At 42.0% G+C, this 14,848-nt stretch overlaps 1 protein-coding gene across 7 annotated transcripts in view; it reads right to left on the bottom strand.

The window, feature by feature from the left end:
- Window positions 1–14,848, bottom strand: part of LOC140204170 (ecto-NOX disulfide-thiol exchanger 2-like) — a 267,263-nt gene that overhangs the window by 181,990 nt on the left and 70,425 nt on the right. For 4 of the 7 annotated variants that reach the window (XM_072270619.1, XM_072270617.1, XM_072270618.1 and 1 more), the window contains exon 2: window positions 6,257–6,355. The exons of 2 other annotated variants lie outside the window; for them this stretch is intronic. In XM_072270619.1, the coding sequence (XP_072126720.1) occupies window positions 6,257–6,299 (43 nt within the window). In that variant the 5' untranslated portion in view covers window positions 6,300–6,355. Of the gene's footprint in view, window positions 1–6,108; window positions 6,225–6,256; window positions 6,356–14,848 lie in introns of those variants that run through there. One more of the 7 variants, XM_072270623.1, reaches the window with a different exon arrangement.

The following is a 14,848-nucleotide window of genomic DNA, read 5'->3' on the forward strand; positions in this document are numbered from 1 at the left end:
TTAAGAGCTGACAGACTCGGAAAGGGAAGGGCAGAGGCAGGTGGGAAAGTAATTAGCACTATGCTCATCTGTGAATTCATAGGGGATTTCATACATCAAATCCTTGAGAAGCAGTCTGCAGGCAGCAAATCAGGAGCTTATGATTTGCATGCCTGCAAAGAGCTCCTCCAGACGCAACACGGCTTGCTGAGCTGCTATCAAAACTAGAGGGTGGTAAAGCAAAACAACTTGGATAGGCATAGGCTGTACTGCGTAGCTTGAAGGATGACTGATACCAGCCACAAAGCTCAAAACAATCTTAACATTACATCAAAGCCAAGTAAATTAGGTCATGAAAGAAAAATTGCACTGAAATTAGCAGGAATCAAGTATCACAAAAGGTGACTTTTTTCTGAATAGAAAACAGTAATCGTTTAATCAATATACCTAGGATTCTAAGATACTGAATCATATCTAAATGAACCCCTAATGAAGTTTTTATTTTGAAATGCCTTAACATTAACAATGCCTTTTTGAGAATTATGAGGATTATTTCAATCCTGTAGCTGTGAAATTGTTCCAGAAGAATAATATTGCAAAGAAGTGAAATCATTTTGAAACAGGAATACGGAAGATGATTCTAGCAGTGAGTGAAGATGTTACAATGACTCAGCGATCACAAGAAATTAATTTCATCCTACTCTCAAGATGTCTTAACTGTTTTGAAATACTCACCAAAAGCGATTCCAAAGGTAATGTAAATCCTATAATGCAAATATCACTTAAACTTAAGCTGCCTACATAGTTAAACTTTGCCTCTTGTCAACATGGATTTGGAATGCGTAATTTTTTTAAGAGTAAAAATGAGCTATTGATTTAATTAATCTTAAACAAAGCACTTGCTAACTAATTTAAAAAGAAGCTGGCAGCTATTTTGGGGAATTCAGCTCACCTGGCTAGATAAGGTATGTGAAAACCACTCCAAGAAAGACCATTATGAAAAATGACAATGTGCAGTGTTGTGGCTTTATTGAAATTCTTGTACAAAGGTGGTGAATAAATAAGGTTCTCGGCCAGCATCTTTTAAAAGTGTTGCCGAGGTTTGGAAAACCACCCAATTGCAATTTTATTTTCAGTAGATCAGTTTCTACCAGAGCTCAACACTATTGTGCTAAAGCAGAACAGTAATATTATATTTTTGAGCACAAAATAAGACAAATGAAGTGGTCTTTTCATAAATTTACAAGCCCTGCAAGCATAAATATTTTAATCATATCACTCAGAAATTACTTGATTTACAGCCAGTTTTTTAAAGCACTAGGGAATAAGTAACCACTGACTACGGACGTGCTGAGCATTAGCATGAAGATGCATGCTATTAGGCAATCCAATGTACTGATACTGGAATGTACAGCAAACATCAATTACACTGTAACCATCTCACTCTATTTTTTTTATCTGCTATAACAAGGCAGGACTACTATACTAAAGCCACTACCCATAGTAAAAATAAGGAGTTTAAAAGTCACAACATATGCTTCGCTTTCTGAATCTACATGGTTAGTGCACCCTCGCCTTTCTTTGATGCATGAAGCCAATGAGATGAAAGGCAACAGTCCAGGGATTGCTGACAAAAATGTATTATCTTATCAAAACAAGCATTTTTTTTGAATAACAAGTTCTATGTACAGAACTTGAAGCAAGGTTAAATTACTGACACCATGGTTTTGAGCCAAGCCAATAACTACACATTAGTTTGATATCTATCTAACACTGCTCAATATCTTGCTTGATCCAAAGATGAATAGGAATAGAAAGGCAAACAACAGGAATTCTGCAGATGCTGGAAATTCAAGCAACACACATCAAAGTTGCTGGTGAACGCAGCAGGTCAAGCAGCCTCTGTAGGAAGAAGTGCAGTTGACGTTTCAGGCCGAGACCCTTCGTCAGGACTAACTGAAGGAAGAGTGAGTAAGGGATTTTAAAGTTGGAGGGGGAGGGGGAGATCCAAAATGATAGGAGAAGACAGGAGGGGGAGGGATAGAGCCAAAAGCTGGACAGGTGATAGGCAAAAGGGGATACGAGAGGATCATGGGACAGGAGGTCCGGGAAGAAAGACGGGGGGGGGGGACCCAGAGGATGGGCAAGAGGTATATTCAGAGGGACAGAGGGAGAAAAAGGAGAGTGAGAGAAAGAATGTGTGCATAAAAATAAGTAACAGATGGGGTACGAGGGGGAGGTGGGGCCTAGCGGAAGTTAGAGAAGTCGATGTTCATGCCATCAGGTTGGAGGCTACCCAGACGGAATATAAGGTGTTGTTCCTCCAACCTGAGTGTGGCTTCATCTTTACAGTAGAGGAGGCCGTGGATAGACATGTCAGAATGGGAATGGGATGTGGAATTAAAATGTGTGGCCACTGGGAGATCCTGCTTTCTCTTGGCTCCATCCCTCCCCCTCCTGTCTTCTCCTATCATTTTGGATCTCCCCCTCCCCCTCCAACTTTCAAATCCCTTACTCACTCTTCCTTCAGTTAGTCCTGACGAAGGGTCTCGGCCTGAAACATCGACTGCACCTCTTCCTACAGATGCTGCTTGGCCTGCTGCGTTCACCAGCAACTTTGATGTGTGTTGCAGGAATAGAAAGGCATGTTCACTGAACTTGTGCTATCACCAGGCACTAAGGTCCATCGTTCTAAGTTCATTTCCTCAACCAGTATACTCCACATGCATCATTTTCATTTGATTCAATTTTCAGAGATGCAGAAGAGCAGCTGACAAGATTTCCTTTAGTTTTCCTTTTTCCACCAAGATAATATCAGAAAAGGAGCAGAAGGAAGAAATAAATCCAACTTCCACTTCACATTTTTACTCCGGCCTGCTGTTATCACTGTATTCCATAAATTACAAATTCTATACCACTCAATTTGGTGCCACGACGCAAACCTTTCATACATCGTCATGATCCAAATATAGTAAAACTTTTAGTCCAAAACCAAAATCGGATTTAAGAAGCATGGGAAAGTAGTCTCATTTTATATCATTTAGAAATCACACTGGCATGACAGTGGTCTCAGCAGGTCAGGCAACATCGATGGAAATGAATCAACAGTCAAGAGTTCAGGCAAGAGCCTTCAATAGGACTGGAAAGGAAGGGAGGGAAGATGCCAGAATAAGAAGGTGGGAGGTGGGGAAGGAGTACATGCGAGAAGGTGATAGCTGGAGTCTAAGTGTGTGGTGGAGTGGGGGAAAGAAGTAAGAAACTGGGAGGTGACAGGTGGGAAAGGCAGAGGGCTGGAGAAGAAGGAACCTGATAGAAGGGGAGAGTGCACCATGGGAGAAAGGGAAGGAGTAAGGACACCAAGCACAGGTGTCAAGAAGAGGCAAAAGGCCAGAGTGGGAAATTAAAGAAGAGCGAAGGGGGAGGGGAGAAATCAATGTTCATGCCATCAGGTTGGAGGCTACCTAGATGAAACATGAGGTGTTGCTCCTCCAACCTGAGAGTGGCATCTTCATGGCAGAAGAGAAGGGCATGAACTGACATGTCAGAATGTGAATGGAGAGAGGAATTAAAATGGTTGGCCACCAGGAAATTTTGCTTTCTGCAAATGGAAGGTGCTCTACCAATGTAGAGGAGGTCACATCGGGACGACCGGATACAGTAGACAAGTCCAATAGATTAGCGCATGAAGTGTTACCTCACCTAGAGGGTGGTGAAAGAGGAGCTGAAGACTTCTGCTGTTTGCAGGGATAAATGCCAGGAAGATTAGGGAGATTAGTGGGAGGGAAGAATGGACAATGGAACTACAGAGAGAGCAATCCTTGCAGAAAGTGGAGAGTGGGGTGGGAGGGAGGTAAAGATGTGTTTGGTGGTCATGTCCCACTGAAAATGGCAGAAGCTGTGGAGAATGATGTATTGGATATGGAGGCTCATGAGGTGGTAGGTGAAGACAAGAGGAACTCTATCCATGTTCATATGGCTGGAAGATAGAGTGAGGGCAGATGTCCAGGAAATGGAAGAGGGGCGGGTGAGGACAGCTTCAATGGTGGAGAAAAGGAAACCCTGTTCTTTGAAGGAAGAGGACGTCTCTGATGTCTTGGAAAGGAAAGCATCATCTTGGGAACTTATGCAGCGGAGACAAAGGAACTGAGAAATGGAATGGCATTTTTACAGGAGACAAGATGGGGAAGAAGTACAGTCAAGATAGCTTTTATAAACCTACTGATTCCTGTTGCTATCAGTTGTTAGTTTGTCTCCAGAGATGGAGACAGTGAGATCGAGAAAGGGGAAAGAGGTGTCAGAATTGGACCAAATACATTTGTGGGTAGGCAAAGTTGATGAAATCAATAAGCTCAGCATGGGTGCATGAAGCAGCACTATTGCAGTCATCAATGTAGTGTAGAAAAAGCTGGGGAACATTACCAGGGAAGGCTTGGAACATCGACTGTTCCACATAGCCATAGAAAAGGCAGGGATAACTGAAGTTCCAGTGGGTGCCTATGGCTACAGCTTGAGTTTGGAGCAAGTGGAAGGAAACAGAAATTGTTGCCCAGCTCTACCAGAAAGAGGATGGTGGTGTTGGAAAGGGGATCTAGTCAGGTCCATTGTCAAGAAAAAAGCAGAAAGCTTTAAAGCTCTCTTGACTTACTTCCAGAAATGATGCCTGACCTGCTGAGTTCCTCCAGCATTTTGTATATGTTGCTCTAGATTTCCAGCATATGTAGAATCTCTTGAGTTTAAGAGCTGGTCTCATACTATTTTTTGCTTCCAGATCACTTTTCACATTACACAAACCACGTATCATTTATAAACAGTAAATAGCACAGGCAGGTGTAACTCATTACCAAACAAAATACCATCCCTTTTAAATATTGTATTTGAATTGATTGGCTGAATAATACATACCAAAGCTACCATGATTTTCTTAGTTTGACTGAACACAGTGTTTGTAACCTTGCAAAAATACAGCTCTTTTTCCAGGACTTTGCGGGCATGTGTAAAATAAAGTGCAGCCAGTGGTTTCCTACATGGAATAGTCTCACATGAAGGAAAGTGATCCCATTATTTTCAAGTGCTGCAGAATTTTCCACTCAATGGCTATCTCCAACAAGAACAACCTAATTGTTTTGCATTGTTATTTTGTTTAAAAGGGATGGGTTAATAAAGTACTTCATGATTGCAAAAATTAAACAGCTGAAAAAATGCAGTAAGCTGAGCAGCATTTGTGGAGAGAAAGGAACTGTTGACATTTAGGGTCTCAACTGCTGTGCTTCTAGCCATTGTTTTTTTTTGCTTCTGCTGTCTGTTGTGACTTTGTATATCTCTCTCCTTTCTTAATTTAGAAAGCAGTCACAGATTCATTCATATGGAATTTTCCATTCACATCATCCATTCTTATGTCATTTCTCATAAAGTCTTCAATTTTGTGCCATTATAGGTTAGAACAGTACAGAGGACAAATAATCCTCTTGCCCTCTTTGCACCTTTAATAATTTCTTTTACCTTGCACCATCTACCTTTACCATTTCTGTCAAATAATCACCCTACTTCTGCCTCATCAATGACCTTTGCTCTTCCTAGCATTTCATTTAATCTTTTCTAGATTAAAATTTACTATAGCTCCTTCTTTGTCAGCGTTGTGACAAAGGTCAATTACAACATTAATTACAACATTAGTTGTTTTTAATCTCTTCAGAATTGTTGGAAAATTCTAATTTTTTTTATTTGCTTTTATTTCAGTTACTACCATGCAAGTTGTTTTGCCAACATGCAAGAAATTTACAACAAATGAGCACTGTACAAAAATTATATTTGTGCACGAGCAGATCAATGTTAAAACTTGATCTTAGAACATATGATTATTCATAATGCAAGTAAGAATGATGGGAAGATGATGATAAACAAAATTTTCAATAAATGCATGAGCATATTATGAAAAGCATTTTAGAAGGATTCTATTCCACACTCTGGTCTCTTGACTCTTCTCGTTCGCACCAGGGTCGCCTCCTCCTTCCCTTTCTCCTATGGTCCACTCTCCTCTATCAGATCTCTTACTCTCCAGCCTCTTACCTTTCCGACTCACCTGGCTTCACCTATCACCTTCTAGCTTGCCTCCTTCCCATCCCCCCTCACCTTTTTATTCTGGCATCTTCCTCCTTTATTTTCAGTCCTGAAGAAGGGTCTCAGCCTGAAATGTCGAATGATTATTCATTTCCACAGATGCTGCCTGACCTGCTGAGTTCCTTCAGCATTTTCTGTTTTATTTTAGAAGAATATTTACCAGATATTTGGTGACATCTAGAGTGAAAATTAAACCGCTCCATAAAACATTAATGCTGTCCAAATCGTTTCTTCTTTAGGCCTTACATCAAGGAATTTTCTGTTGTTTAAAAAAGGAAAAGAAACCAATTAATAAATGTTAATAGCTTAAAGCTTTTCAAAATATGCTCATGGGATGTGGGATGGCTGTCAAGGTTAACATTTATTGACCAACCCAACTGAACTTGGAAAGGTGATGGTGGTTGCCTTTTAGTATCTCTGCAGTCGTGCTGGTGAGAGCACCCAACAGTATAGGTGGTTACAGAGCTCCAGGTTATTGTCATTGTATTAATGAAATCAAGATGGTGTGCAAGGTGGAACTCTCTGACTTGGCCTCCACAAGCTGCTTGTGGCAATGAATTCCACACATTCACCATTCTCTGGCTAACGAAATTCCTCATCTCCATTCTAAATGGACATCTCTCTATTCTGAGGCTGTGTCCTCTTATCTTAGACTCCCTCACCCACAGGAAACATCCCCTCTACGTCCACTCTTTCAAGGCCTTTCAGCATTCGATATATTTCAATGAGATCTTCCCTCATCCTTCTGAATCTGAGTGAGTATAGGCCCAGAGCCAACCGGTCCTCATATGAAAGGGCTACCATTCACAGAATCATTCTCGTGAGCCTCCTCTGAACTCTGTCCAATGTCAACACATCCCTTCTCACATAAGGGGCCCAAAGCTGCTCACAGTACTCCAAGTGAGGCCTTCCAGGTGCCTAATGTAGCCTCAGCATTACATCCTTGCTTTTATATTCTAGTCTTCTCGAAACGAATGCTAACATTGCATTTGCCTTTCTCACCACTGACTCAAATCGCAAATTAACTTTCAGGAAATCCTGCATGAGGACTCCTAAACCCCTCTGCACCTCAGATTTTTGTATTTTCTCTCCATTTAGAAAATAGTCTATGCTTTTATTTCTTCTAACAAAGTGCATGACTGCGCACTTCCTGACAGTGTATTCCATCTGCCATTTCTTTGCCCATTCTCCTAATCTGTCTAAGCCCTTCTGCAGTCTCCCTGTTTCCTCAACATTACCAGCCCCTCCACCTATCTTTATATCGTCCACAAACTTGGCCATAAAGCCATCAATTCCGCCATCCAAATCATTGACATGTGACATAAAAAAAGCAGCCCTAACACAGACTCCTATGGAACACCACTAGTCACCAGAGACAACCAGAACAAGGCTCTCCTTATTCCCATTCTTTGCTTCCTGCCATTCAGCCAATGTTCTATCCAAATTAGTATCTTTCCTGTAATACCATGGGCTTTTAACTTGTTAAGCAGCCTCATGTGTGGCACCTTCTAAAAGGCCTTCTGAAAATCCAAGTACACAACATCCAATGCTTCTCTTTTGTCTATGCTGCTTGTTATTTCTTCAAATAATTCCAACAGATTTGTCAGGATAGACTTTCCCTCAAGGAAACCATGCCGACTTCAGCTTATTTTATCAAGTGCCTCCAAGTACTCTGAAACCACATCCTCAACAATGAACACCAACATTTTCCCAATCACTGAGGTCCTTTCTTCTGCCTCTCTCTCTTCTTGAAGAGTGGAGTGACAGCTGCAATTTTCCAGTCCTCCGGAACCATGGCACAATCTATTGATTCTTGAAGGATCATTACTAATGCCGCCACAATTTCTTCAGCCACTTCTTTCAGAACCCTGGGGTGTAGTCCATTTGGTCCAGGTGATTTATCTATGTTTAGATCTTTCCGTTTCCCAAGCACCTTCTCCCTAGCAATGGCAAATTTATTCAATTCTGGCCTCCGACACACTTGAACTTCCAGCATACTGCTGGAGTATTCCACAGTGAAGAATGATGCAAAATTCTTACTCAGTTCATCTGCCATTTCTTTGTCCCCTTTAATTTGATCTCCAGCATAATTTTCCAGCAGTCCAATATCTACTCTTGCCTCTCTTTCACTCTTTATATATCTGTAGAAACATATGGTATCCTCTATAATATTATTGGCTAGCTTACTTTCATATTCCATTTTTTTCCCATTTTTAAACTTTTTTTTGGAACCTTCAGTTGGTTTTTAAAAGTTTCCCAATCCTCTAATTTCTCTCTAATTTTTGCTTTATCATATGCCCCTTCTTTGGCTTACATGTTGACTATGACTTTCCTTGTCAGCCACAGATGTGTCATCCTACCTTTAGAATACTACTTCTTTGGGATGTATCTGTCCTGCTTCTTCAGAATTACTCCCAGAAATTCCAGCCATTGCTGTTCTGCCATCATCCCTGCTAGTGTCCCCTTCCAATCAACTTTGGCCACTTCCTCCCTCATGCCTCTGTAATTCCGTTTACTCCTCTGTAATACTGATACATCTATATCAATTGTAGGGTAAATTCTGTCATATTATGATCACTTGCTGCTGAGGTTTCCTTTACTGTAAACTCTCTGATCAATTCAGGTTAAATGCACAACACCCAATCCAGAACAGTTGATTCCCTATTGGGTTCAACCATAGGCTGCTCTAAAAAGCCACCTTGTAGGCATTCTACAAATTCTCCCTCTTGATATCCAACACCAACCTGATTTTCCCAATGTACCTGCATACTGAAACCCCCCATGACTAACGTAACATTGCCTTTTTGACATGCCTTTTCAATCTCCAGTTGTAAATTTTTAGCCCACATCCTGGCTACTGTTCTGAAACCTGTATATAACTCTCATCAGGGTCTTTTTACCCTTGCAGTTTCTTCTCTACCCACAAGGATTCTACACCTTTGTCACCTCTTTCTGAAGATTTGATTTCTCTTTTTTTTAAACCAACAGAGCCACCCAACCCCCTGCCTGTTAAGATCCCAACTATGTTCTTTCAGCCACGACTCAGTGATACCCACAACATCATACCTATCGATCTCTAACTGTGTCATGTTCATCTACCTTTTACCCCCTTTTCACAACTCATCCCGCAGAATGCAATGATACCCAATCAGCAACCTCTCCTTGCTAGCAGTCTCACTACACACTGCCTCATCCTCAGCTCTATCATTCCGGTTCCCATCACCCTGTCGAATAAGTTTAGACCCCACCCCCACCTCCCCAAACAGCTCTCGCAAAACTGCCACAAAAATACTGGACTCTCTTGGGTTCAGATGTAACCCATCCCTTTTGTACAGATTTCACTTTCCCCAGAAGAGATCCCAATGATCTGGAAATATGAGCCCGCGCCAGTTCCTCAGCCATGCATTTTTCTGTCAAGTTCTCCTATTCTTAACCTCACTGACATGTGGTACAGGCAGCAATCCAGAGATTACTACCCTAGCAGTCCTGCTTTTCAGCTTTCTACCTAGCTCCCTAAAATCTCTCTTCAGGATCTCCTCACCTTTCCTGCCTATGTCACTGATGCCAATATGTGCCAAGATTTATGGTTGCTCACCCTTCCCCTTTAGAGTGCCATGGACCTGAACTGAGAAATCCCTGACTCTGGCATCTGGGAGTCAACATACTAACCTGGTGTCTCTATCACTTCCACAAAATCTTGTCTCTATTCTTCTAACTATGGAATCTCCTATCACTACAGCAGTCCTCCACGCCTCTCTTCTATTCTGAGCCACAGTGCCAGACTCAGTACCTGAGACATGATCACTGCAGCTCCCCCCTCAACAGTAGCCAAAATAGTATACTTATTATTGAGGGGAACGGCCACAGGGCTACCCTGTACTGGCTGTCCATTTTCCTTCCTCCTCCTGACAGTCACCCAGTTACATGCTTCCTGCAACCTAGGGTTAACTACCTCCCTGTAGCTCCTACCTGTCTCTTCCTCAGTCTCCTGTATGAGCCACAGGTCACCGACCTGTAGCTCCAGTTCCTTAAAAAAATTCTCTAAGGAGCCGCAGCTCGGTAAACCTAGTGCAGATGTGGTTATGTGGGAGACTCTCGGTTTCGCAGAATTCCCACATATCACACAAAGAATATAACACTGGCATTTTTAGTGCTCTAACTATGCCCTAACAGATGAAGGGAGGGAGTTAATATTCAAGATGGTGCCTATCAAGCAGGCTTCACAATTCTAGATGTTGCTGAGATTTTTGAGTGTTGGAGCATCTGGTGACCCTGTTATCTCTGTCTCGGAAGCTGACATCAGAACATTTTTAAAGAGGGTGATTCTCGGAAGGTGTCAGGCCCTGATGGTGTACCTGGTAAGGCCTTGAAAACCTATGCCAACCATAGGACCTTAAGACAAAGCAGACATAGGCCATTCAGCCCACTGAGTCTGCTCCGCCATTCCATCATAGCTGATCCCAAATCCCACTCCACGCCATATCCTTTGATGCCCTGACCAACCAGGAAGTGATCAACTTCTGCCTTAAATACACCCATGGACATGGCCTCCACTGCAGTGTGTGGCAAAATATTCCACAGAGAGTATTCACTACTCTCTGGCTGGAAAAACTCCTCCTTACTTCTGTTCTAAATGGTTGCCCCTCAATTTTGAGGCTATGCGCTCTAGTTTTGGATACCCCCACTAGAGGAAACAACCTCTCCACATCCACCTTATCTAGTCCTTTCAACATTCTGTAGATTTCAATAAGATCCCCATGCATTCTCCTAAATTGCAGTGAGTACAGGCCCAAAGCTGCCAAATGCTTCTTATATGTTAACCCCTTCATTCCCAAAATCATCCTTGTGAACCTCCTCTGGACTCTCCAATGACAATAAATCCCTTCTGAGATTAGGGACCCAAAACGGTTGACAATACTCCAAGTGCAGCCTGACAAATGTCTTATAAAACTTCAGCATTATCTCCTTGTTTTTATATTCTATCCTCTTGAAAAAAATGCCAACATTGCACTTGCCTTCTCTGCAACAGACTCAATCTATGAATTAACCTTCTGGGAGTCCTGCACGAGGACTCCTAAGTCCCTCTACATCCCTGATGATTGAATTTTCTCCCCACGCAGCTAATAGTCTGCACTACTGTTTCTTTTACCAAAATGCATTATCATATATTTCCTAACACTGTTATTTCACCTGCCACTTTTGTGCCCGTTCTTCCAATTTATCAAAGACCTGCAGCAATCGCATTGCTTCCTCAGCACTATCTAATCCGCCACCTATCTTCATATCAATTGCAAACTTAGCCACAACACCATCAATTCCATTATCCAACACACTGACACTGTGAAAAGTAGCGGTCCCAATTGTGACGGGGTCCTAAATTATCCCTAGGAACTGTGTTTTTGAAGAGAGCGGGAGAGTTATTTAACACAAACACCTTGTTGTTGTTAAAGAGAGAGACAAAGACGGCTTTGAGATGGTGTTATGGTTTTCTTGGCAGCATGTTTACACTTTTGCAAGGACACCAGCAGCTTCCAAGTTCTTATGGAGAGAGAAGGGAGGAGCTGTTTGATTGACAGTTGGTATTCAGCATGGTGAGATAAATAGAAGGTCAGCTGTTAGATCTGGAGACACATGGTTTTGAACACTGAATGAGCTTTGTTGTGCCCACAGAAAAGTGGATTTTGGAGGATCAATCAGGTGGATCGATCAGTGGCTCTCGCAGTGTGAAAATGGAGTGACTGGTGGGGAGTTAGTCGTGTGTCCAACACTTGCCTGGGTTGATAATTCCATCACAGAAGAACGGTCCCCTTTGTTATGGTCACAGTCGGTGACCTCAGAAGGATTTCGAGGATTTTTGAGGACAACGGGAAGGTCGACGGCATCAGCTCACCTGAAGACCTGAAGACTCAAATCTCTCCCTCTTTCTCTCTCCATCACTACGCAACTCAATACCACAAACTGAACTGAACTTTACTCATCATTGTAAGACTATCTATTTACTCCTAGACTTGAAGAAGCTTGGTTTTCATATATTTCCACACTTACTTATATATATAATCATTGCTAACCTGTTTGATATATCTGCATTTATATTGCTGTATTGCGTAGTTACTAATAAATACCATTAGTTAATAGCAATACTGGACAAAGTATTTTCCATTTCTGCTGGATCTTTAACCTGTCACAGGGTACGTGACACAATACTGAGGAACACCACTAGTTACTGGCAGCCAATCAGAAAAGACCCTCTTTATTCAGGTGGGAGTGTTCCAAGGACACCTTCAATCCTTCACTTCTGTATTTGGAGGTTCGCACCTGCTTCAAAAGGGTGACAGTAATACCAGTGCCCAAGAAGAGCATTGTCTACCACCCACTGGTACTCATGTCTACTGTACTGAAGTGCTTCGAGAGGTTGAGTGATATCGCAACAACAATCTTGCATTGAACATCACTAACACAGGAATTAATTGTGGACTTCAGGAAGGGAATGTTGAGGGAACACACAACAATCCTCATCAAGGATCAGCAGAGGAAAAGGTGAGCAGTTTTTAGTTCCTGTGTGTCAACATCTCTGAAGATCTATCCTGGGCCCATCAAAGGTAGCATGACAGTGGCTATATTTCATTAGGAGTTGAGAACTGGTATGTCTGCAAAGACACTAGCAAATTTCCACAGATGTACTGAGGAGAGTATTCTAACTGGTTGTGTCACCGACTGGTATGGAGGGGCCACTGCACAGCATTAGAAAAAGCTTCAGAAGGATGTAAACTCAGCCAGCTCCATCATGGGTGCTAGCCTTCCCAGCATTGGAAGCCTTCAAAACGTGGCATCCGTCATTAAGAAACCTTATACTGTATGACTCAATTAAATACAGTGGGAAGATTTAACTAAATAAGCAGCAAAAAATTACAAAAGTACTGAACTAGTACCAACTACATGTCAGGATATTAATTAATAACAACAATACCATGAGCAAACGGCAGAAACCGTCAACCAAATGAAAATCACAAACAGGTTCACTGATTAAAGAAGCTGCTGTTGTAATAATGCCAATTCATTACAACCGTATTTTGAAAAATCCAATTTCCCCTTGCATATTTAATGGTTTTCCAATAAAGTAACACCGACTATTAAATGGCCCTTTGCACAAGATCAAAAAAACGTGTTTATTTCATGGGTTTTATTTTTAAAGCTTCCATTAAGACACCATCAAGCTGGCTTTCAGTTTTATTTACTTTTTTGTTTCTGACAGAGGTGTGGACAGCACTGAACAATAATACAAAACAATAAAAATCAAAATTAGCAGTGTTAGAATTTCCAGTATTTCCAAATGTCTGTATTATTTACTGATTATTTTGCCTCATGACTTTAGCAGTTAACTTAGCGTCTTGTTATAAATACAAGAGATCCTGCAGATGCTGGAAATCCAGAGCAACAGTCACAAAATGTGGTCAAGTAGCCACTATGAAGAGTATAAACAGTCAACATCTATATACTACTAAAACTCTCATGTTTTGTTTATCTGTCTGTGACCTCCAATTAGCACAAACAGTGCATTACAGCGACACTATTTCTGGCTAAATCAACTTAAAATTCACTAACTTACAGAATGCAGGCAAAGTTCAGGGTTATATATTCATTTAAAATTGCTCACTTGCAAAAATCAACAGCCCCGCTTTCACCCGAGAGCCGATGTCAGCCATGATGGAAACCACGACGCATGCGCACGGCCAGCCTCAGAAGCGACTCACGATGCTCACAGCAGCGACACTAACTGGAGCAAAAGGACAGGGCAGCTCTATTTTGAGTGGTCACTTTCTGCTAATCACCATCAGCATGGGCAGGATTGAGACAGATCAAACTGAGACCCATCAATAAGAGATAACTAGACAACGGGGTGACCCATTGGGGCACCCTTTGAGAAAAGGGTAATGCAGTCTGATGTGACCAGAATGAACATTAAATTTTCCTGAATGCTAGTGGTATCGCTTTGCTTTGGAAACTGAAGTAGAAAATCTCAGTTTATTAAAGAAGAATGACGCGTAGCAAAGCAAATATAGCTGTTCCTCATTTAATGAAAGACACTTTTGATGGCATCATTTCTGGTTTACCTGCCACCCTTGTGGCTCTCGTTGTCATTCTGGAGACGTGCAGCCCTTTCATCCCCCGTCTCTTCATCTCTTCCGCTGTTTGTTGTTTGTCTCTGATCCTGGAGACATGCATGCCTCTCCTCCTCTGTCTCTTTTCTCTCATCTTTTTTTTTGTCCCGACTCTGATCTCGGAGTCGTGCGGCCCTGGCCTCATCTGATTCTTGTCCTCTCCCTCTCCTTGCCGCTTCCTGACGACGTTTGGCATCATCTCTTGACCATAATGTCCCCCTTCCCTTTCCATGCGGCGTAATTAGGCTGACCATTTTTTGTTACCCTAATGCTGGATAGAAGATATGAAGCAGTAACGTCAAAGGATGCTGATTATTCTCGATGATGTGGTTGGCGCTCTCCTAAATGGACGTGAGATAGTCACCGCTGTCCTTTGACTGCAGCAAAGAGGTTTATGGGTGTCTTGAAGTATGTCATTACAATAAGATTTAATTACCTCTTATTGATGGGTGACAGTTAGATCTGTCCCAATCCTGCACATGCTGATGTGATTAGCAGAATGTGACCCTTCGAAATAGAGCTGCCCTGCCCTTTTGCTCCTGTAGGTGTCGCTGCTGAGGCTGGCCGTGCACATGCGTCAGGCTGTCGCGTCC

Source organism: Mobula birostris, chromosome 10 (assembly GCF_030028105.1).
Source record: "Mobula birostris isolate sMobBir1 chromosome 10, sMobBir1.hap1, whole genome shotgun sequence".
Classification (NCBI taxonomy): domain Eukaryota; kingdom Metazoa; phylum Chordata; class Chondrichthyes; order Myliobatiformes; family Myliobatidae; genus Mobula; species Mobula birostris.